At 47.1% G+C, this 23,168-nt stretch overlaps 1 protein-coding gene across 1 annotated transcript in view; it reads left to right on the top strand.

Moving 5' to 3' along the window:
- The window catches only part of CHD5 (chromodomain helicase DNA binding protein 5), a 75,172-nt gene that overhangs the window by 20,080 nt on the left and 31,924 nt on the right, over positions 1-23,168 (top strand). The window contains exons 7-24 of the mRNA XM_055001802.1: positions 524-647; positions 2,348-2,514; positions 2,907-3,122; positions 4,315-4,521; positions 4,617-4,828; positions 5,923-6,054; positions 7,139-7,244; positions 7,859-8,050; positions 8,400-8,600; positions 10,631-10,768; positions 11,450-11,571; positions 12,906-13,079; positions 14,840-14,981; positions 15,341-15,472; positions 16,559-16,676; positions 17,434-17,558; positions 20,732-20,963; positions 22,798-22,923. Coding sequence (XP_054857777.1) covers positions 524-647; positions 2,348-2,514; positions 2,907-3,122; positions 4,315-4,521; positions 4,617-4,828; positions 5,923-6,054; positions 7,139-7,244; positions 7,859-8,050; positions 8,400-8,600; positions 10,631-10,768; positions 11,450-11,571; positions 12,906-13,079; positions 14,840-14,981; positions 15,341-15,472; positions 16,559-16,676; positions 17,434-17,558; positions 20,732-20,963; positions 22,798-22,923 — 2,866 coding nt within the window. The remainder of the gene's footprint in view (positions 1-523; positions 648-2,347; positions 2,515-2,906; positions 3,123-4,314; positions 4,522-4,616; positions 4,829-5,922; positions 6,055-7,138; positions 7,245-7,858; positions 8,051-8,399; positions 8,601-10,630; positions 10,769-11,449; positions 11,572-12,905; positions 13,080-14,839; positions 14,982-15,340; positions 15,473-16,558; positions 16,677-17,433; positions 17,559-20,731; positions 20,964-22,797; positions 22,924-23,168) is intronic.

Below are 23,168 nucleotides of genomic sequence, written 5' to 3'. Positions count from 1 at the left end.
ATCTCCAGACGACAGAGATCAGTTCCCCTGGAGAAAATGGATGTTTTGCAGAGTGTGCTGTTTGGCATTATACTCTGCCAAGGTCCCTCCCCTCTCCAAACCTTGCCCTTCCCAGGCTGCGTCCCAAATCTCCAGGAATTTCCTAAGCCAGATTTGGCAGCCCTGCTCCTCCTGCTCTTCCTCAACCGCCCTGCCCCCAGTGTACTTGCCCAGCTCAGCTTCCTCGTCTCCATCTCTCCTTCCTGCCAGTAACACCACAAACACCCAACAGTCTTTCTGTTTCTCTAACAACAGTTGCCCTTGTAGCTAGAATTCTGTGCCTGGCCCCTTCCCTGTCAGCAGTGTGAATGTTTGTGAACATTCCATGACATCTGTCTGCCATCTGTTATGTATTTATCTGTTGCAATGGCTGCTGTGGGCCAGTCACTTGGAGACCCGGTTTCCCCTATTAAGAGCAGTGGGCTGGCAGAGGTGTGGGGAAGGGCAGCCACAGTATTTCAGCATCGTTTGCTTCTCTTCACAGAGCGAAGAGGAGGAGCGAGAGGAGTCTGACCTGGACAGCGCCAGCATCCACAGCTCCTCCATGCGTTCGGAGTCCTCAGCCGGCCTGGGCAAGAAGGGCAAGCGGCAGAAGAAGAAAAAAAGACGTGAGTTCTGGTCCTGATTCTCTTTTTCCTCCTTCCTGTGGGGTGGGGTGTGTATTTCTCCCTACAGGTGATGTGCCCAGGGCTACATTTTGACGCATCGCACATACAAATAGCAGTCTGTGCCAAGAGAAGCTGAATTTCACAACGAGGGACCTCCTGGTGGATGGAAATCTGCTCAGTGCTGTGGAGATGGTCGGATCATCCTGCCAGACCACTGGTTACCCCTGGCTTGGCCAGCCCATAAATACTTTGTCCCCTGTGAGGCTGGCCTCTTTGCTTGGGCAGCTGCTAGATGTTGGCTTGGCCCCGAGGCTGTCCAAGGATTTTCTAAGCCCTGCCATTTCCTGTCTCCACTGCCTGCTCCGGGTGTCTGCCTACGTTCCCAGCCATGCATCTCCTGCTAGACTTGGCCAGAATTTCCTGCTGTTCCCTTCCTTGGCCGGCATTGTGGATGGATGCTGCATAAATTAAGCCAATTAAGTAGATTTGCGTATGCCTAGTCCGCTTCTGCCAGCCCCAGGAGGGACTCTGGAAGCAGGGAGGGCACAGTTGCCCACAGGAGGGCAGCACGAAGAAAAGTGTCGAGCGGGAGGCTGTCCTTCAAAGGTACATGTCTGCAATTTCGGGTTAGAAGGGGAAAAGAGAGGCAGAACACCTCTGAAGAAACAGGGGTGAGAGGTACTCCGTACTAAAGGTAGCAGAAAAGAAGTCCTGAATTGTATGTAAATGAATAATACCGATCACAAGGAGTGACTCAAAGTATGTTCAGTGGACACTGCTGCTCTGCATATTTTATGGTCTAAATGCTTATATTAATTTGGTATCTATGTCTGTATGTCTCATACTTTGAGTCACTCCCTGTGATCAATATTATTCATTTACATACAATTCAGGATTTAAATTTTTTTTTGTTACCTCTTGTACTGCGTTCCTCTCACCTTTGCTTTTTAGGGCTGCCAACCTGACTGTGGAGTGTGAAGTTCTCTTGGAATTTATTTTGTTTTCTTTATTTCATTTTCCCTGACTTGGATAGCCCAGGCAAGCCTGATCTTGTCAGATCTGAGAAGCTAAGCAGGGTCAGCCTTGGTTAGTAATTGGATGGGAGACCTCCAGCGAAGACCAGGGTTGCAGAGGCAGGCAATGGCAAACCGCCTCTGTGAGTCTCTTGCCATGAAAACCCCACCGGGGGTCACCACTTGCAATAAGTCAGCTATGACTTGATGGCACTTTCCACCATTTACTTCATTTAAACCCAACCTTTCTCCCCTGTGAGGACTCAAAGTAGCTTATATCGTTATCCCTCTCCTCCATTTTATCCTTACAACAACCTGTGAAGTAGGTTAGGCTGAGTATGTGTGACTGGCCCAAGGACACCCAGTACACGTCTACGGCAGAGGTGGGAGTCTGGTACTCTAACCACTACACAACACTGGTTCTTGTGATTTCTAGATTAGAGAGCTCAGTTCCTGCAGAGGAAATAGCAGCTTTGGAGGGTGGAATGCTGTGCTCCCTCTCCGGCACTGCCTCCAAATCTCCAGACGTTTACCAAGCTGGAGTTGGCAACCCTGCCACTGTTTCAGACTGACGAACTCAACAAGCTCCCGAGAGTTTGAAAATCCATTTCCCTTCTGAAGATAAAATCCTGCCTCAGTTTTGCCTTTTGGGGATTACTGGTTCCTTGTCCCTCTTTTATTTTTCAGTTGAAGAAGGTGACGGTTATGAGACGGACCACCAGGATTACTGCGAAGTGTGCCAACAGGGTGGGGAAATAATTCTGTGCGACACGTGTCCTCGGGCCTACCACCTTGTCTGTTTGGACCCGGAGCTGGAGAAGGCCCCGGAGGGAAAGTGGAGCTGCCCGCACTGTGTAAGGAGTTTGGTAGCTGAGAGGCCTCTTTCTGTCTCTCTCTGTAGGAACACAAATGAAGCCGCCTTATACTGAGTCAGACCTTTAGGCCATCAAAGTCAGTTTTGTCAATTCAGACGGGCAGAGGCTCTCCGGGGTCTCAGGCAGAGGTCTTTCTCATCACCTTCTACCTGATTTTTTTAACTGGAGATGCTGGGTTCAGCGGCCAAGCAGATGCTCGACTGCTGAACCGCAGCCCCTCCCTTAACACTCGGAGCAAAGTGGCTAGCCCTCGTGCTAGAGCTGAGCATTGGACGAGGTTTGGCAGAGGCTGCTTATCAAAGATCTTGTGGGGAGGCAGTGGCCGGGGTAGAAGCAAGTTTGTTTCAGTTCTGCCTTCCATGCCACGCCAGGAGAAGGAAGGCATCCAGTGGGAACCAAAGGACGAGGAAGACGAGGAAGAGGAGATTGGCGAAGAGGAAGACGACCACATGGAATTCTGCCGCATCTGTAAAGATGGAGGAGAGCTCCTCTGTTGCGACACCTGCCCGTCCTCTTACCACCTGCACTGCCTGAACCCGCCGCTGCCAGAAATCCCAAACGGTGAATGGCTCTGCCCGCGTTGTACAGTGAGTGTTATCCACCTTCCTCCTGCCATCGGTGCCCCCTGCTTGCCCGCAAAGAGATTCTGCTTTCTTGCTGGCAGTCTGTGACCTCTTTGCTGGGTCTAAGGTGGAGAAAAGAAAGCTGTGTCACTGGAAGCTGCATCGAGGGATGCTTCGGGGGGGATGTTTGGCACCAGAAACATAAGGTTACGTGGGAGGTGTTCCAGTAATGGCAAAGGAAGCAGGTTTGACTTGGGTGCCTTTGGAGGTTTATGGGAGTGAGCCTGACCCAGGACACAACCCTTGGAGTAACCTTTGGGCTCTAAGAGCCATGCTACAAGAGATGAATTACACGAGGAGGAGCACATGAAGGGAGTTGCAATGTTAGCGGGGAAGGTGAATTTTAAAAGAGATGGGAAGGCTTTGTCAGTTTCCCCTCTCTACAGAACCAGGGAGATCCCTGCTAAGAAGGTTTGTTTATTTCCTTTTTGCCTCCCAAAGGCTCTGTCAGTTTCACCTCCCCTTCCAAGAGGCCAAGAGGAAACAAACCAACCCTCTGAGGAGGGATCTTCGCTAGCTCTGTAGAGAGGGGAAATTGACAAAGCCGTCCGATCTCTCTTAAAACTCAGCTTCCCAGCTAACTTTGCGACTCCCTTCACGTGCTCCTCCTCGTGTAATTTGTCTCTTGTAGCTTAGCTCTCAGTCTCCCATCTTTGCCAGCAGTCCCTCTTCTTCCACCCCCTCATTTCCTGAGTCTAAACAACTTCTCTTTGTGGGACTCATAATCCCACACTCTTTTCTTGGTTCTCCGCACCGGTTTCTTGAATCAACTCTCGTTTCTGTCTGACATTAGGATTGCAGGCTTCGTAGGACCCGGACCTTTCCCCTTGGCTTTTTAAAAAGAATCAGACCCCCCACCCTTCCCTCCTTTTCGTGCGGCTAGGGCAGCTCCACGAATTGCAGTAGTTGGGCCTACTGGGGCCCCGGGTCGTTGCTGTGGGAGACTTTTGCAGGTGATTGAGCTCACCGCAGCCGATTACCTCGCACCCCTTTCAGCCCCACAAGCATTTCAGGTGCAGGCAAAATATGCCTGCAATGTGCAGTTTGCTCCCCATCATGTCGTCAGCAGCTTGCCTGGGGTGAGGAGAATCTGGCTAGGCTGATCCTGAATGCCAGGTGGGTTTTGTGTGTCTTTGCCTCCTTGTTGTGTCTTCAGTGCCCACCGTTAAAAGGCAAAGTCCAGCGAATTCTTCACTGGATCTGGAAGGAGCCCCCGGCCCCACTTTTGTCTGCCTTAGCCTCAGCGGATCCCGACTTAGTGATCCCTCCTCCAAAGCCTTTAGAAGGGATCCCTGAACGAGAATTCTTTGTGAAATGGGCTGGTCTCTCCTACTGGCACTGCTCCTGGGTCAAAGAGCTGCAGGTGAGTGGGGTCAGAGGAGGGTCCCATTGTATTCCTAGCTGTGGAGGGGTAGAAACAGTTGTGTGACCTCTTAGGCATGCTATCTTGCCACACAGCTGGAGCTCTACCACACTGTGATGTACCGCAACTACCAAAGAAAGAACGACATGGATGAGCCGCCAGCTTTTGATTACGGCTCTGGAGACGAGGATGGAAAAAGCGAGAAGAGAAAGAACAAAGACCCTCAATATGCCAAGATGGAGGAGAAGTATTACCGCTACGGTATCAAGCCTGAGTGGATGATGATTCACCGTGTTCTTAACCACAGGTGACGGCATGGGTGTGGGCCAGTCAGTGGCCTTGCACACTGAAACAAATTCACTGCCATGCGGTGTGATAGATGGCTTTAAAAAAAAAAAAGGAAAATGTATAGAATTATAGCTCTCCCAATTGATATTATTCCCCCAAAGCCATTTAATAATTATAACAACAGTCAATTTATATACTGCCCTTAAGGACAACTTAACACCCACTCAGAGTGGTTTACAAAGTATGTTTTCATTATTTAGAACCTCCAGATCCAGAGACAGTGTATCTTATGACAACCAAGTACTGAGAACAAATCATGTTGGAGGATGGCCATTGCCTTTGTGCCCAGAGTCATCTGCATGCTGGAGAAAGGATGCTGGACTTAAACAGACCATTGGTCTAATCCAGCAGGGATCTAAAGTTTTCAGAGATCCTAAATTAACCTGGTTTAGGCTCCTAAAGGTGCAAATAAGACATGTTCCAGAGGCAAAATAGAAAAGAGTCCAGTAGCACCTTTAAGACTAACCAACTTGACTGTAGCATAAGCTTTCGAGAATCACAGTTCTCTTCATCAGATGCATGGAGGGTAAGAAGAAACATCAGATATATAGGTGGAAAGGGGGGGGGAGTAGATGTGATCAGTAGCTCTGATAATGGGATCAGTTTGCTTCTGATAATGAAATCAGTTACTTCTGATAATGAGATAACCATCCAGAGTCCCTATTCAATCCAAGTCTGACTGAGTCAAATTTACATATGAATTCCAATTCAGCAGCAGCCTGTTGGATTCTGTTTTTGAAAGGTTTCTGTTGAACTACAGTGACCTTTAAGTCCTTGATGGAATGTCCTGATAGATTGAAGTGTTCTCCCACTGGTTTCTGGATGTTGCCATTTCTAATGTCAGATTTGTGTCCACTGTTGCACTGTTTCTTTCAATTAGGCTTGCACACTTTCCAAGTGAATCTCCTCCTGAGATCAGCGCCGTCCTCGGCCCCCCAGAGCAATCCTACTTCCTTTTCCTCTATGTATAGGCTGTCTGTAATTGCAGAGTTGAACTGTGTGTGTTGCAATAGCTTTGCAACCCACCTGTGATAAACTCCTCTTGCCTCTCAGTTTTGACAAGAAGGGAGACGTCCACTACCTGATCAAGTGGAAAGACCTCTCCTACGACCAGTGCACCTGGGAAGCCGCCGACATCAATATCCCGGACTATGAAAATTTTGAGCAGCAATATTGGGATCACAGGTCAGTGCTAGAGACCCAGGATGCTGCTATGTAGCATGGACAGTGAGCGTGGGCTCTGAGGGACCTGGTGAGTTTAGACTGGGTGCGGAGAAAAGGTAGGTATTTTTAGGGAGAAGACCAATGTGACATTTATAAAGTGGATTGGGAGGGGGTGTGTGGTTTGGAAGCAACACTACTATGATCCATTCAAATGTAACAACAACAACAACAACAACTGCACTTATATACCGCTCTTCTAGATTAGTGCCTCACCCAGGGAGGTGAACAAGTTAGTGTTATTATTATCCCTTCAATACAGCTGCGGTGCTGGGTTCTGCTAATTTACAATAGAAGCTGGAGTGGCTGAGGTGTAAAAGGCAGTCTCTGCTTTATTTTCGTTTTCTAGGTTTTATGTGAATTTGGCGACCAGCTGTTTTTCTCCAAGAGCGCATGCCCTGGGCTTTAGCAGGACAGGCCATCTAGTTCTCTATGACCATAGTGAAATGCCTCACAAAAATATCCAAGAGTCCAGTAGCACCTATAAGATTAACAAAATTTGTGGTAGGGTATGAGCTTTTATGAACCACAGCTCACTTCTGAAGCCACAGCTTACTTCTGAAGTGTGTTGTGGCTCACAAAAGCTCATAGCCTACCATGAATTTTGTTAGTCTCATAGGTGCAACTGGACTCTTGCTCTTTTCTACTGCTACAGACAGACTAACATGGCTACCCATCTTGATCGAAAAATATCCAAAAGTGGTTTCCCAAAGAGATACCTAATCAGATATTTCTAACCTGGTTGCCATCAGTTTTCTGGTTTCTGGGGCACACGCTCTTTAGTAATACGTAACAATCCATCACTGAGGAAGTACCAGCTCTCTGTTTGGGGTCACTTCTTTTTTCCTTTGAAAAAAGCTTAGTGATAGAAACCCTTTCTTTGCATGTAGAAAGTCCTTGGCTCAGTCCCCTGCATCAGCTCTCAGGAGCTGTGCTTGAGACCTCAGTGAACAGGTGCCAGTTGGAGTGGACAATGCTGGGCTGGGCTGGGCTAATGGCATGAGTTGAAGTGAGACTTTCTGTGCATTGTTTTCTTTTTGCCTTGCAGGGAGATGATGTTGGGGGAAGATACCAGCTGTCCACCTGAAAGGCTGAACAAAGAAAGGAAGAAGCTGGACAAACTGCAAAGGCCCCCAGAGACGCCCATTGTGGATGTAAGTAAGGCATGAGGTCAGAGGGGGGAGTGTGACAGCCCAAGACTGAGAAGGTATCCTGTTAAAGGATAGCACTGTTATGCGGTGACTTTTCTGACTTGGATTGCAATGGCATTGCCCACCTACTTTCAAGGCTACATTTGCAGCCGCGAGATTTTGATTTATTCGATTTTGATTTATTTTGAGCAAGCCACGAGGTTTTGAGCAAGAGTGGAGAGTTTGAATCCTGAGCGCAGCGCTGTATTCTGTGCTCTGGCTGAGTCGCAGCCACAGAGCCCTAGCCTTGGATCTGCCAAATCGGTGCTGAATCTACTCTGAGCTCCCCCACCCCAGTTGTTTAATCAGTGGAGGCAGGAAAAGCTCGAGCTGCTTTACCTAGGAGGCCCAATTTTATCAGTTAAGGCTGAGAGCTTTATATGGTGTCATGGGTCATCCTAGAGGGGGAGAAAGAAGAAAAGGTTCATATTTTGTAAACCGACAGAAGTAGCTGTTTGATCACGCTTGATCTCTGCATTACCCAGTGAAAATACAGGTGACACGTCAAGTTTTCAAAAACCTTTTATTGCTTGGCAGCCTTAATGATGCCTTTTCTTCCCCTGCATGCCCCTCCACAGCCTACGGTGAAATTTGACAAGCAACCATGGTATATTGATACAACAGGTGGGACACTGCACCCTTACCAGCTGGAGGGCCTCAACTGGCTGCGGTTTTCCTGGGCACAAGGAACGGATACGATCCTTGCTGATGAGATGGGCCTTGGCAAGACGGTCCAGACCATTGTGTTCCTCTACTCTCTCTACAAAGAGGTAGGTTGCTGGCACTGATCTGAGCCTTCTCCAGGTTCCCCAGCGTCGTTTGTGAGGGGATCGTTATTAACAACAACAACAGCAACATTCAATTTATGTACCACCCTTTAGGACAGTTTAAAGCCCAATCAGAGCGGTTTACGAAATGTGTTATATTATCCCCATGACAATCCTCCTGTGAGGTGGGTGGGGTTGAGAGAGCTCTGAAAGAGCTGCGACTGGCCCAAGGTCACCCCGCTGCCTTCAAGTGGAGGAGTGGAGAATCAAACCCAGCTCTCCAGATTAGAGTCCTGCTGCTCTTAACCACTACACCAAACTGGCTCTCCCCCACCCCTTTTTCTGTTGACAGGGCCACTCCAAAGGTCCGTATCTGGTCAGCGCTCCTCTCTCGACGATCATCAACTGGGAACGAGAGTTTGAGATGTGGGCTCCTGATTTCTATGTGGTCACATACACAGGGGATAAGGAGAGTCGGTCTGTGATCCGCGAAAATGAGTTCTCTTTCGAGGACAATGCCATCCGGACTGGGAAGAAGGTGTTCCGGATGAAAGTAGGCCCTGGCTACCTGAGGGAGTGGGGGGGGGGGAGATGTGCGTCATGTGACTCACACTTGTTGGAACCCCGAATAGCGAAATAGATGCTCAAGTAATTGAAACCTCCCTCCCCATTTCATAATATAATACTTCAGCTCTGACCCCTGAAACAAAGAGAGCCCGTACTGAATTCCTAGTTATAATCACAGGGTCTGCCAATCCCTGAATCCTCATTTCAAAACTAGGGGATAGTAACTAGAGGAGGGTTTTTAAAAACTGCTTTATATTCGGGGAAAACAAAGCAATGTCCAGTTAGCATAATAGCCACTTCCCAAAATTAAGTCACAAGGGGAAAACAGGATATCTTTGGTTTTCTGGGCCCTCTTCACAACTCTGTGGTCTCTCCTAGCATTCTCCCTAGCCACTTTCTTTCTCTCTTGCCTCTCTTACCCTGGGGCTGCATGTGTGGAGTGTTAATTTCCTCTACTGGGAGCCAGAATGTGCATTAAATGCTTGTATGTATTGACTGCCTACAAAGAAAATAATGCCCCCTGTAACCCCTGGGCTGTTTCAAATTCAAAAATGGCATGAGGAGAAGGCAGGAGCTGCGGCTTATCCCACACAACAGTCTCGATTCAAATTGGGCCATGCTGTGCAGTTACTCATGAGTTGGCACTAAGACCTAGCACCTACAGTATAGCTGCATGTCCCTATGTAATGTCTAGTTAGGCTCTCAGCTTAGGATTGCATTGCCAGTTTTCTACAAGCAAGCTTTTTTGTGTGTTTAAAGGAGACCCCACCTTATATTTTCATCAGCAGAAAAGCTGTCTGGATCTAATGTAGAGAGATACTGCCTTAGCACATATATCTTAGTTTTTGCCATCTGAGAGGTAGGGGGAGAAAGTTGAAAATAGACAGCAATTTTTGCAATAAACAAAAGAAATTGTATTATCTGGATACAAATAGTCTCATAGTCACAATATGACCTGCAGCATAACTGAATTTCTAGTAATGTTTTATAACAGAGAAAACACTGATCTCTTCCATCATGTGTTACTTTACCTGTTGCTGCATATACATTGAGGTCATTTAAACAGTGATCATATCTTTGATATATATATGCTTGTGGTGGTGGAGAGTGCCCTCAAGTCAGAGTTGACTTATGGCAAACCTTGGTGGGATTTTCATAGCAAGAGACTATCAGAGGCGGTTTGCCATCGCCTGCCTCTGCAACCCTGGTCTCCTTTGGAGGTCTCCCATCCAATTACTAACCAAGGTCAACCCTGCTTAACTTCTGAGATCTGATGAGATCAGGCTCACCTGGGCTGTCCAGGTCAGGGCATATATGTTTATACAGCTCATGAATTATCATTTGATGGTGTAGATTGTGCTAAATAAAATCTTCATACTACATCTTTTGAGAGAGTAATATCTTGTTTTGAAAATCGTTTCACTCCTTCTGAAAGAGGAAATCTTTCATAGGAATTGTTATCAGAGCTCCCTGAGCATTTTCAGTTTTTACCATTGCAAAAATTGGGGGGGGGGGGAGATGACCTTTGGAGAAATAGGGGCAGAATATTCCACCCCCACCCCCAATTGTTCAGTCTCTTTTCCTTGGCCTTCACATCTCTACCCTCCCTCAATTCTAATGATCACAATTTCTGAAAGCAATTTAGAGATGCTGTGTTTTTTCCCCAGTAGAAAGTGACACTGGTTTTTAACAGAGAGTAAGTCCTGACATTTTCCTGGAGGTGAGGGTGGACACTTTCTCAAAGGAGAAAAAGTGATACAGTTTTAAAGCCTGACAGATTTATGAGATGAGCTCCAGAGATTTCTGTTTGCTCTACATTGCTTTCCTAATCCATTTTGCTGCTCAGAGATGGCAGGCGAGGGAGGAGGGACATTGATTTTCTGTTGCTCTGATTCATAGCCATGCCTCGTTATGCTGACATACTGCCCTATGGTGCAAATGGACATGCATTTGTTTCTCCCACGGTGTTGGCAGAGGCACCAGAGGGCAGTGATGCTATCTTTCTGTTTCCTCTAGAAAGAAGCTCAAATAAAATTCCACGTCTTGCTCACATCCTACGAGCTCATCACAATCGATCAGGCCATTCTGGGATCTATAGAGTGGGCATGTCTGGTGGTTGATGAAGCGCATAGGTTGAAGAACAACCAGTCCAAAGTAGGTATATCTTCCAGCATGGGCCTGAAGGAATTAGAATAAGTTCTGAATTACTGTTTCCCAGAATTCTGAGATATCCCACTACGAACTAAAACCAGAAGCATGCTGCATTCTTATCTTTCAGAAAGTTGAATTTTAGAATGTGCACCAGTAAGATTTACCTGCCCTCCAGAGGGGCCCATTCGTTGTGTTTTTGCATCAGTTCTTGTTCTGGGCATGACTCCTGATTGAAACATGGTGTGGCAGCTGATGAAGAAATGCAGCCAAGGGTGGATAATTCTCTTTAATGTCTGCCTGAGCAGTCGATCAGTTCCTGGGGAAGGAACTACATGTGACACAGAATTTGGGGCCGTTGTCAGAAACTGTGCTGTTCTGCATTCCCCTTCTCTTCCCCAAGTCATGGCCGTGCATTTCCTTTCCCCTCCAGCAGCCATTCATAACCTGAAGGGGGACGGTGGCAGTGTTGGATGGGATGATGTCACAATTTCGCTTGCTCTACCGAGTTGTCGCTTTGGGCAGCAGCCTCCTTCTCTGCTGCACTTAGAGCCACTCTGGGTTAGCAGCAAGCACGCAGTTCAGATGGGGTCAGTGACTGGTGTTTTTTGCAGTGACCAGAACTCAAGGTTCGAGGTTTGGCTTGATCTGTCAACTTCATTTCTTCCCCCCTGCTCTTCCCCCAAGTTCTTTAGAGTGCTCAACAGCTACAAAATTGACTACAAGCTGCTACTCACTGGGACGCCCCTGCAGAATAACCTGGAAGAGCTCTTCCATCTGCTCAACTTTCTCACGCCAGAGAGGTTCAAGTAAGTCTTTACTCAGCTTGCGCTTAGGGACTGTAGAGGCTACTGTGTACTGTCTGTTGTTGTAAGTATGCGCCTGCTGGATAGTTCTGTGGCATGTAATACGTCGTGTCAATCCGCTTATGTTCTGGTTCAATATTGTTTTCAGCTCTGTATTGGATTTCTGCTTGCTTTCAGACTTCTGCAATTCTTGCCCTATTATATTGTTATATCCTATTATATTATATACCCTATTATGTTATATACCCTATTATATTATATATCCCAGCTGTCGATCCTATTGACCTCCACTGAGTAGTCTGCCTTGAGTCTCAGTGAGAAAGGCAGACGATAAAAAACATAAATAAAATAAATAAAATAAAAATAGCATGGTGACTGACAGCCAAGGATGTAAATTAGAAAGTTTTTGGTTTGAACCTTACCTCTCCTATGAGCTCATCAGGTGGTTTTGGGAAAGTCTCTCTTTCTCTGCCACTCGCTGGGGGAAATAATAATACTATCCTACCCTACATGGTTGTTGTTAACTATTGCAGCAGGATGATTGGTTGGATCTACTCGACATGTTCATGGATGTTGATTTATTTATTTAAAACATTTATATTTCCTCAGACTCAAAGTGACTAACAAAGCAATAGCAGATTGCGAACACCGAATAAGATAACATGATAAAAACAACCCAGACAGATCTTTGCTTGCCTTCCCCCTAAAAGCCTGCATTTTGTCACAAAACATTTCTCTGAGGATCGGAAGAGCCTCACAAGCTAAATATGCCACAGAACTGGGGTGTGTGTGAGCTGCAGTGAAAGGAGAAATAATGTAAAACTGCCTCTTGTTGTCCCTTCTGCTGATGCAAGCTCTGAGTGGGAAGAGAGAGAGAGAGAGAGAGAGAGAGAGAGAGTCAATTTTACTCGATTCCTCCTCATATCTGTAGACTTGCCTTGAGAGCTACTTGGGGTTGTCCAGGCTGGGGTTTCAGCGTGACCTTCAGGTACAGAAGGGAATCTGGGACTGTGATACATGTATTTCATTTGTTTATTTGTGTTTTATTTGTTTTTAAAGGCAATGTCTTTTCTCCTTTAATATGCTGATAGCAGAGCAGGAGACTTGGTTTCTAATAGTGAAACCAAATTAAAGGGTTAAATCTCTCTATTCTCTGCATGTCTCAGAGGCAAATTGAGGCTGTGCGTTTTACAGATGGAATGAGAGATGTGGTTTTCATCTCACAGCAGCAAGTGCATTTCCCCCTGCAGGCCAAGCGTATTGCCCAGCCTGCCCCAAGTGGCTCTGCCTCTGCCACCTGGCTGATATAACTGGCTTGTTCTTTGTTACTCCTACAGCAACCTGGAAGGATTCCTGGAAGAGTTTGCAGATATATCCAAGGAAGACCAGATTAAAAAACTGCACGACCTTTTGGGCCCTCACATGTTACGGAGGCTGAAGGCTGATGTGTTTAAGAACATGCCTGCCAAGACAGAGTTGATTGTGAGGGTGGAACTCAGTCAGATGCAGAAGTAAGTCCTCGCTCCTCAGTCAGATGCAGAAGTAAGTCTTCACCTCCCAGTTGCAGAAGTAAGTTATCGTCCTTTAGTTAGATGCAGAAGTAAGGTGTCACTCCTTGGTCAAATTTTTATTTATGTTTATATTAAGTCCTCAATCAAATACAGGAGTAAGTCCTTGCTCCTCAGTCAGATGCAGAAGCAAGTCCTTAGTCAGATGCAGAAGTAAGTTCTCTTCCCTTAGTCAGATGCAGAAGTCCTTGCCCCCAGTCAGATACAGAAGTAAGTTGTCACTCCTCCGTCAGATGCAGAATAAGTCCTTAGTCAGATGCAGAAGTAAGTCCTCGCCCTTCAGTCAGTTGCAGAAGTAAGTTCTCTTCCCTTAGTCAGATGCAGAAGTCCTTGCTCCTCAAGATTTGCAGGGATTCAAGTACGGCTGACAGGATCAAACCACGGCTCACTTTAGGTGATCTGGTGTGGTGTGCTTTAATCTCTTGTTGTCCATGTGGTCCAGAGGCTGTCTGACCTACCGCTAAGGCTTTCCATTGTAAGTATGTGTGTGTGTGTGTGTGTGTGTGGGGAGGGGGGGGGTTGACCTGCCTTTCTTCCAGATATTTGGGGGAAGGGAAATCACGTCCATTGGAGAGTAAGGGAAGCTGCCGGTGGTGAGCTGCTAGGATGCTTTCAGTCCTCTCTGCCAGAGATTTCAGGTTTGAGTCCTGTTGGGTGGCTGGAACACCATGTGATGAAGTACCCAGTATCCAGGAGGGTTTGGAGCGTCTGTTGATGCTTTTTGCGATTAATGTTGTGATGCTTGTGTGAATCTTGATAATATTGTTTTGTGTGTGTCCTGCCCTTCTGTGAGAGGGAGAAAATTTCAGGGGCAGCTGTTGACAGGGAGGGGTGAAAGGTCACGAGTTCCAGAAGCTTCCATTGAATGCCGAAGCTCTCTTCAGCCTGAGGAGTTTTCTGCTGGACTTCCCTGGCCTCAAGAGAGAGGGTAGTTTTGTTTTGTCTCTGCTGGCGATGAAGGCAGAATTTGAAAAGAAATGCCCCAGGGGACTGTAAGCTGCAGATATTTTCCTCAGGCCTCTCTTCTTAAAGGCAGGGTGAGAATTAGGTTTCCCTACATAGGAAGAAACAGGAAAGCAGAAGTAAGCCCTCCTTCCGGAACTAATGAGGAAAAACAGCGCTCTGTTCCAAATGAGTGGAAATATTTTAAATATTCTTTAATTTAGATTAAATATTCTAAATTAAATATTTAATCTAAAAATTATTTAGGTTAAATTATTCTTTAATCACTCTAAAATGAGGGTAGCGTCTGTGTGGTGGCCATGAGGATGCTGTCACATCTAGTTTAGCTCTCAGTCCAACACAAGGATTGGCATTTTCCCCTTATGGATGATGAGTGTCAGGCACACCAGTTGGGAGCTATTCATCAATAACAACAACAACAACATTCTATTTATATACTGCCCTTTAGGACAACGTAACACCCAATCAGAGCAGATCACAAAGTATGTCATTATTATCCCCACAACAAAATACCCGGTGAGGTGGGTGGGGCTGAGAGAGCTAGAAGCTGTGACTGACCCAAGGTCCCCCAGCTGGCTTCAAGCGGAGGAGTGGGGAATCAAACCCGGTTCTCCAGATTAGAGTCCCGTGCTCTTAACCTCTACACCAAACTGGCTCAAGAGCTACATGTGTTGGGGAGAAGTTGATGGTTCCAGAAACACCACCCTGTTTGATGGTTTTTCTTACCCCTGTCTCTGTAGAAAGTACTACAAGCTCATCCTGACGAAGAACTTTGAGGCCCTGAACTCCAAAGGAGGTGGCAACCAGGTGTCGCTGCTCAACATTATGATGGATCTGAAGAAGTGCTGCAACCACCCGTATCTTTTCCCCGTGGCAGCCGTGGTAGGTCTGTTCGATTTGTTTTCCACCTTTGCGTTTCCTCCTCTGAGACAGGCATCAGGGGAGGCCCGCCATCCAAGGGGATTATCCTGTCCAGGTAATACCAGAACGGATATTCCCGAGGGCCTTGGAGCCTAAATATTTTGTGGGGAGAAACCAAAAAGGAGGGAGGGAAATGCTGGAGAAATGAGACCAAATTCAATTTTGTCCCCTTCAGTTTGGAGGGTGATGAGGAGTAATTGAGCTGGAAGAGGCAGTCTTGATGCTTATGGCTCGTTGTCATTCGGCAAGAGCTGTGCGGAGGATGCTGTCCTCACTGCGGATGGATCGGCCCTCCTCACCTCCCTTTGCTGTGTTCTTAGGAAGCCCCAGTATTACCGAACGGGTCCTATGATGGCAACTCGCTGGTGAAGTCTTCGGGGAAGCTGATGCTGCTGCAGAAAATGCTGAAAAAGCTGAGAGATGGAGGCCATCGGGTGCTCATTTTCTCTCAGGTGAAGTTCAGGCAGCAGAAATGGGGTGAACGGCAAACTCGAAGAGGACCTCAAGAATGCAAGGGAGGGGAAGGGCAGGGAAAGAAGCAACATGATGAAATCGGGCCCGTTAGCTGAAGCGCTTGGAAGAAACGTATTGTCGTGAGACAGTCTCACCGACGTAGTCCTCTAAAAGCAAGTGCAGGTAGAGAACGGAACAGCAAAGGAGGGAGTCCCTGGTTTGAATCTTGCTTTGCCATTGGCCACAATCAAGCCTCAGGTCCTCATTTGCATTATGAGGATAAGGGTACTGACTGACTTTATGACTGTACAGTCAGCACATTTACAAAGAGCTTTGTAAGCGCTCCACAGTAACAAATTGCCTTGTGTTGTGGAGGATTTCAGTAGAATGTTAACAATAGAATGTTCCCAGAACTGAGACATACTTTTTTCTGAGTTAAAACTAGAAGCCTCTTCACCTTTTCACTCCAAAGAAATACAAGATAATAAGGATAATACCCTCTAAGAAGATAGTGTCAGGAAGGTAGCCATGTTGGTCTGCAGTAGAAGAACAAGATTCGCAACCAGGAGCATTCTGAAGGCCAAGAAGATTTCCAAGATATAAGCTTTCAAGGGTCAGAGCTCCCTTTGTATCTGATAAAGGAAACTTGACTCTTGCAAGCGTATACCTTGGAAATCTTGTCGCTCTTTAAGGTGCTACTGGACTTGAATCTTGCCCTTAGAGGCCCCTACCCCCATGTTTCTGCATGAGTTATTGTTCTGAGTGTGTGTCCTCATCAGAAAGTGGTAGGCTCAGAGCAGCCACTCTCACAGAGATGCAATGGGCAGTCTCCTTAGAGGAGAGGTAATTTTTTTCCACCTCTTTGTGTCAAACTGTAATGGTTACTCCAGTCACATATGTTGTAGGATTACCCTGGCCCTGTGGAGGCTGTACGGGAAGGAGGTGAGACCAGAGCAGGGAATCATACAGAGAATCATAGGGCAGCCTCTACAGTAGATATAATAATTTGGGATTGCAAGAGCTTTTAAATTGGTATCATTTCCCTTGTGATGCACCAGTTCATGGTCTGATTTTTTTTTTGCTAGATGACAAAAATGCTGGACTTGTTGGAGGATTTCTTAGAATTCGAAGGTTACAAGTACGAGCGGATCGATGGGGGGATTACCGGAGGGCTGAGGCAGGAAGCCATCGACAGATTCAATGGTACTTTCCTTTGGCTTTCCCACTTAGGATGCAACCAGTATGCTCCCCTCTGGAAGCCATTCGTGCATTCTGAACCAATGAAAGGATGCAATATCTAATAGGGTTGTGGGATTCTTTCTCAGTGAAGGCTTTATCAGTTTAGGCAAATTAAACAACTGGTAGATTCAGAAGAATGATGTAAGTCACTTTGAATCCCCATTGGGAAGGAAAGCAGGGCATAAAAATCCAAATAAACAAATATGAAAGCATCATGGGATTAAATTTCCAGCCCCTAAATAGGCCAGAGAAAAGATGGAAGATCAGGACAGCTAATCATGCAGAGGCACAGAGGGCAACCTCTTTTTAAGATGGGTGCTTTGGGCTCACCGCTGTTGTTAGTTGTTTAATTAGTTGATTTCTGATGTCAGGCAAGCAGCCCTTCCATGGCAGTCACTCTGGGAATTACTGAATCAGGCAAAATGAGTGATCCCTGCCATCCCTGTAGACCTGTCACTTGATCTGGGTGCATGGGGCTCCACTCCTGTGTAAGTCCAGTCACTCCCAGAAAAGGGTGTTCGGGCTGTATGTTTGTCCCATGCCTGCCTTGGGCCTTAACCCATCTTCTTCTCCACCACTAACCCAACTCGGCTCCTTTCCTTCTAGTCTGGACCCTTCTGGACTTCTTGTTATGTCCGTGCATCTCTCACTAACCCTGGCCTCCTTTCTGTCTCTCACCTTTTTGCTCCCCCCTCCTCCTGTGGATTTTTGTCGTTCTCAGCTCCTGGGGCTCAGCAGTTCTGTTTCCTGCTCTCTACCCGAGCCGGCGGTCTGGGCATAAACCTTGCTACGGCCGACACAGTCATAATTTACGATTCTGATTGGAATCCCCACAATGACATCCAGGTTAATTCTCTAGTTTTTTCACCATCTGATTAAACATACCCCGGTAACCCCTGCCACTCACGTGCCCCTCTCGTGTTTCTCCTTGCATTCCTTACTTCTCTTCTCTGCCCCCTGAAGGTTTCTGGTGCTTTTAAGTTCCCCCCCAAATCCATTTGTCCTTCCCTACCAAAGAGCTGCTGATGTTTCTGGGAAGTGCATGCCTGCCGTCCTTCCTCTAGTATTCATCTCACTGTCCACCCCGCCATTTAGTTGTTTGCATGAAAAATGTTTTCTGTGTCATTTAACACATTTCACAAAAATGGGCTGCATGTGATCTTGTTCCTGGTGCTGTTGAACATGGTTTCAAAGTCAACTGTTTGTTTTCAATTTGGCTTTTTAAATTGGTGTCTTAATCACTAAGTTGCCCTTTTAACAAAACAGTTTATCATTGTGGAGGAGGGGAGCGATCAAGAGCATAATGGCCCACCTTGTTCAGCATTCGGTCTGTACACAGTGAGCAGCCAGTTTCCTCTGGCGAATGTCCACCCCCTGCTTAGCTGCCTTTTCTAACCTACAGCATCTCTTAGAGCTGATTTCTCTGCTCATAAGATCGCCAAGTCCAGCTTGGGAAATTCCTGGAGATTTGGGGGCAGTGCCTGGGGAGGGCAGAGTTTGCGGATGGGAGGGAGCTCAGCAGGGAAGTGATGTCACTCTAGGACTTCTTTTGCCTAGACTCTGTGGTATACCATTGAGTCTTCTGTCTGAAGCTGCCATTTCCTCCAGGGGAACTAAACACTGTAGTCTGAAGATGGATTGTAATTCCAAGAGAACTCCGGGCCTCCCCTTGCAATTTGCAACCTTCTCTACGAAGAGAGCTGTGGTTCTTGAAAGCTTATGCTACAGTAAAGTTGGTTAGTCTTAAAGGTGCTACTGGACTCTTTTCTATTTTGCAACCACCTCTACACAATAAGGTGTACCATAAAGGTGGTACAATTCTGGAATGTTGGTAGAGACCATGCATTTTCAATTAATTTTAATGGAGGAAAATCCTTTTAATATTTTTTTTCAAGGCACCCCCAATTAACTGGGCAGCAGATTCGTGAATATAGAAATTGCTTTGACTGTATCACAGAAACGATGATCCCTCCTTATTTCTGTCTAATCTTGTCCTGCTTCTCCTCCAAGGAAATCAGGATGGCAGCCATGCCTTATTATCCCTTCCCTGTTGTATCTGCCAGGTACATGCAGCCATTAAGAAACTATTACAAGCACTATTAAAAGACAAACCAACAGGTGTTTGTGCTGGACGACTTCATAGGTTTGCCAAATTGCCTGTTTAGGCAGAAGTTTGGTACAGCAAAATTAGCAAGGGAAGGGATTTATGAGCCAGGAGCCACACGTGATCGCTTGTTCACTACTGCTTACGCAGTTGTTTCAAGGGCAGCTACACAGGCCAGTTCAAAGATGAGCAACTATACTGTTACAAGCAGTGAGAGGGGGCCAGGGGCCACTTCACATAGTACATGTCTGCCACTGTGTGCATGCATGCTGTCACCAATCCTGGTTCCGTTACATGTCATTTTTCAAACAATGTGTGCATTTTCCGTCAAGCCATTTGCCATGTGCTTTGTGCAGCGCTTTTCCACGTGCGTGCAACAACAACGAAAGAACACATGGGAAAACCTTGAAAGTCTCAACTTTAAATTAAAAAAAAGTTTGGTTCTCAAGATCTACTCGAATGTCAGAGTATTGATCCTGTGTGTTGGGCATGAGGCTGAGGTCTGGTGCACACTGAGCTATGAAAGTCACAGCCATAGTGTCAGGAGAGACAATGAGTATGGAGTGGGGCTTTGGCTTAGTGGGAAAGCTTCTGCATGCAGAAGGCCCCAGGTTCAATCCCCGGCACCTCCAGTTAAAAGGACCAGGCAGTACGTGATGTGAAAGTCCTCTGCCTGAGACCCTGAAGAGCTGCCGCCAGTCTGAGTAGAGAATGCTGACCTTGGTGAACCGCAGGTCTGATTGAGTATAAGGCAGCTGCATGTGTGTTTGTGCATGAGTATGACTCCTTTGCTTCTGGAGGAATAGCCGAGAAAGGCCGTCAAGTGGGACTTGGTAGGGCCATGGCTCTGTATCTGCTTTGCCGGTGGAAGTTTCCAGGTTCAGCTCCAGGTGTCTCCAGGTAGAAGGCTCAGGTGATGTGAAAGATCCTGAGATTCTGGAGAGCTGCCAATCAGAGTAGACAACATCGATAATGATGGACTCTGTCCAAGGCAGCTTCGTGTGTTCAGGGTGTCAGTGTCTTTTATCTCAGTGGCTTTGGATCTGTGTCTCACGGCACCCTGGGAGAAAGGGTTCTTCCAAAAGAAGATCAGTCCCTGTCGCCAAGCTTCCCTAGAAAACAGCCTGCCCACTGCTACTGATCTTCTGGGCAATGTGGGGCTGGAAGGAAATGCAGAGCATTTTCTAGGGAGGCACTTCTGGGATTAGTGCAGGGCAGATCTACGCAGTGCCTATACTTCGTGTGCACCCCAGAAAATGCACCAGAATCCTCTGCTGAACACAGCCTCCGATGACAGGTGAGTTGGCAAGAAAGTGTCATGAGAACATAAGAGCTGCCATGCTAGATAAGACCAGTGGTCCATCTAGTCTATCATCCTGTCTCAGACAGTGGCCAACCAGTTACTCTGGAGGGCCGGCAGCAGGGCATAGAGGCTGAGATATCCCCTTTCTGAAGGTAGACAGCATTTGCAAGCCAGTTTGGTGTAGTGGGTAAGAGCAGCAGGACTCTAATCTGGAGAGCCAGGTTTGATTCTCCACTCCTCTGCTTGAAGCCAGCTGGGTGACCTTGGGTCAGTCACAGCTTCTCGGAGCTCTCTTAGCCTCACCCACCTCACCTTGTGAGGATAATAGTACACTTTGTAAACAGCTCTGAGTGTGGCATTAAATTGTCCTTAAGGGCGGTATATAAATTGAATGTTATTATTGTACCAAAATGAGAAATTACTGGAACCCAGAAGAGGGTTTTAGCCAGGGTTCCAAACAGGATTGAGATTTCTAGTCTTGGTGTCTCAGTTAAAGCCAGTCTTTTGCCATCAGGAGGAGGGGACTTTGCTACTTTTGAGGGGCAGGGGCGGGAAGAACAGGCATTTTGTTTTTCCCCCAGTTCCAAAGCATCTCCTTGCCCCTTTGTCCAGGCGTTCAGCAGAGCCCACCGGATCGGGCAGAACAAGAAAGTAATGATCTACCGCTTTGTGACAAGGGCCTCTGTCGAGGAACGCATCACCCAGGTGGCCAAGAGGAAGATGATGCTGACCCATCTGGTGGTGCGTCCAGGCCTTGGCTCCAAGTCCGGCTCCATGACGAAACAGGAGCTGGATGACATCTTGAAGTTTGGAACGGAGGAGCTGTTCAAGGATGACGTAGAAGGTGTGACAGGAGGGCCGTGGTCTGTGGGTTCCGTGAGGCACAACATACAGTTCCATCAGGGTTTAGGTCAATTTGGTGGGGTCAAAATCTGAGGTTCAGCGGTAAAAGGGTGGACGGGCAAGGAAGGAGGTGGCCGGGATTGTCTTTGGACCTGGAGGATGTGTTCTTCAGTACAGAGTCCAGTAACACCTTTAAGACTAACCAACTTTATTGTAGCATAAGCTTTCAAGAGCAACGGCTCTCTTCGTCAGATCTGACAAAGAGAGCTGTGGCTCTTGAAAGCTTACGCTACAATAAAGTTTGTTAGTCTTAAAGGTGCTACTGGAGTCTTTACTATTTTTCTACTACAGACTAACAGAGCTAACTCCTCTGGTTCTTCAGTTCAGTGTCCCCGAGGAAACGTGTCTGCATTTGCTGGAGAACCTGGAACGAAAGTGCAATGAACAGAAAGTCCTGATCCATCAACCAGGCAAAGGTGGCCATATTTACACCATCTGGCCAACCCAGAGGCTCTGTATTTATGGGTTTATTTGTTAATTTAGAAAATTTATATGTTGCCTTCCCAGAGATCTGCTTAGGGTGACTGATGTCTAAAACAATAAAAACAAAAACTCAAGTTTTTTTTTTTTAAAACAAGCCAGGATTTCAAAAGCTACATAAGACGTACCTCAAGCAGCCTAAAACCTTACAGATAAAATCCTCAGCCTGGTTTTCAGGGCAGAAGTAAATCCCAAAGATAAGATAAAATTCCACAATTAAAAGCCTGAGTAAAAAGGAATGTCTTAGACTGGTACCTAAAAGAGATTAAGTACCAGTCAAGCCCCAAAGAGCAGGGCATACCAAAAGCCACCACTAACAAAGCCCTGTCGCTGGCCACCACCTCCCTCACCTGCACAGGTGGGCTTGGGAAGAGTATCTTCAATGGCAGGTGGATGTTTCACACCTGTTCCTTTTTGTTTCTGAAGAAGTCTCAAGGGTCAGTGCACTCCCAGCAGGGCCAGCATCAGCATGCAGTGAGGTGGGGCAGCTGCCAGGGCCCGTGGCTTCTGGTGGGGCCCACTGCTGCTGACTCTCTACTCTTGCGTCCTCTCCAACGCCTGCACTCACACCCTTCCATTGCCAGCTTGTGAGCGCTTTGTCACCTCTGCTCCCAGCTGCATATGCTGCCTTGTGCTGCTGGAGGAAGAGCATGTGGGTAGTGCGCAAAGCATCAGTGCACCTGGGGGCCATGGCAGTGGCACTTCGAGCTGCACCCACCACCCAGCACCATCAGGGAAAGGGCCTGCAGGCAGTGTGGGCAGCTGTGACTGCAGTCAGTGGCAGAGCTTGCGAGTGGGCAAAGGAAGGCTGCACAGGCAAGTGGGAGCATGTGGGAGGGAGGGCCAGAAGGGGAGTCTAGTAGTGGGCATAGGGGAGTCTGAATACTCTTTGGCCAGGGCCCCTCAAAACTTGGAACTGGCCCTGGGCTGGTCCGAGCTGCTGTGAAGCACGGTTGGAAGGTTCATTTTTTCCCTCCTTTGCTTGGTAAGAATCTTTATCACCTACAGTTTGGTGTAGTGGTTAAGAGCGGCAGGACTCTAATCTGCAGAGCCAGGTTTGATTCCCCACTCCTCTGGTTAAATCCAGCTGGGTGACCTTGGGTCAGTTACAGCTCTCCGGAGCTCTCTCAGCCCCACCCACCTCATAGGATGAGTGTCGTGAGGATAATAACACACTTTGTAAACCACTCTGAGTGGGTGTTAAGTTATCCTGAAGCTCGGTATATAAATTGAATGTTGTTGTTGTTGTTACTATTATTATACTGCTGCTCATTCTCTGCTTTCCTTGTTCTCAGGCATGATATCTCAGGGCCAGCGAATCGGACTGCCTGAGGCCATGACCCCTTTCACAGAGACTCCAGTCTCTAAAGGAGGGACGGTGACTCCCAGCATGAAGAAGAAACATGGCGGCACCCCACCTGGTAAGTGACTTGCAGAGACTTGAGTGCCAGTCAGCTGTCCATTCCCGCTCTTGATTCGGTGTCGCGCTCGGCCTTTGTCAAAAACGTATGTGAAACTTTTTGTGCGCAAGCTGCTTTGGACATGTGTTGAATCAACCCATCGGAACCAGCTGTTGCCTAAGTGAATGGGAGTAACTAGATAAAATGGGCAGGCCAGGACAAGACAGAATCAAAGTGGAAGGTGATAGAATTAGCAGTTGACAAAA

Source organism: Eublepharis macularius, chromosome 17, assembly GCF_028583425.1.
Source record: "Eublepharis macularius isolate TG4126 chromosome 17, MPM_Emac_v1.0, whole genome shotgun sequence".
Classification (NCBI taxonomy): domain Eukaryota; kingdom Metazoa; phylum Chordata; class Lepidosauria; order Squamata; family Eublepharidae; genus Eublepharis; species Eublepharis macularius.
This window is presented reverse-complemented; position numbering and strand designations above follow the sequence as displayed.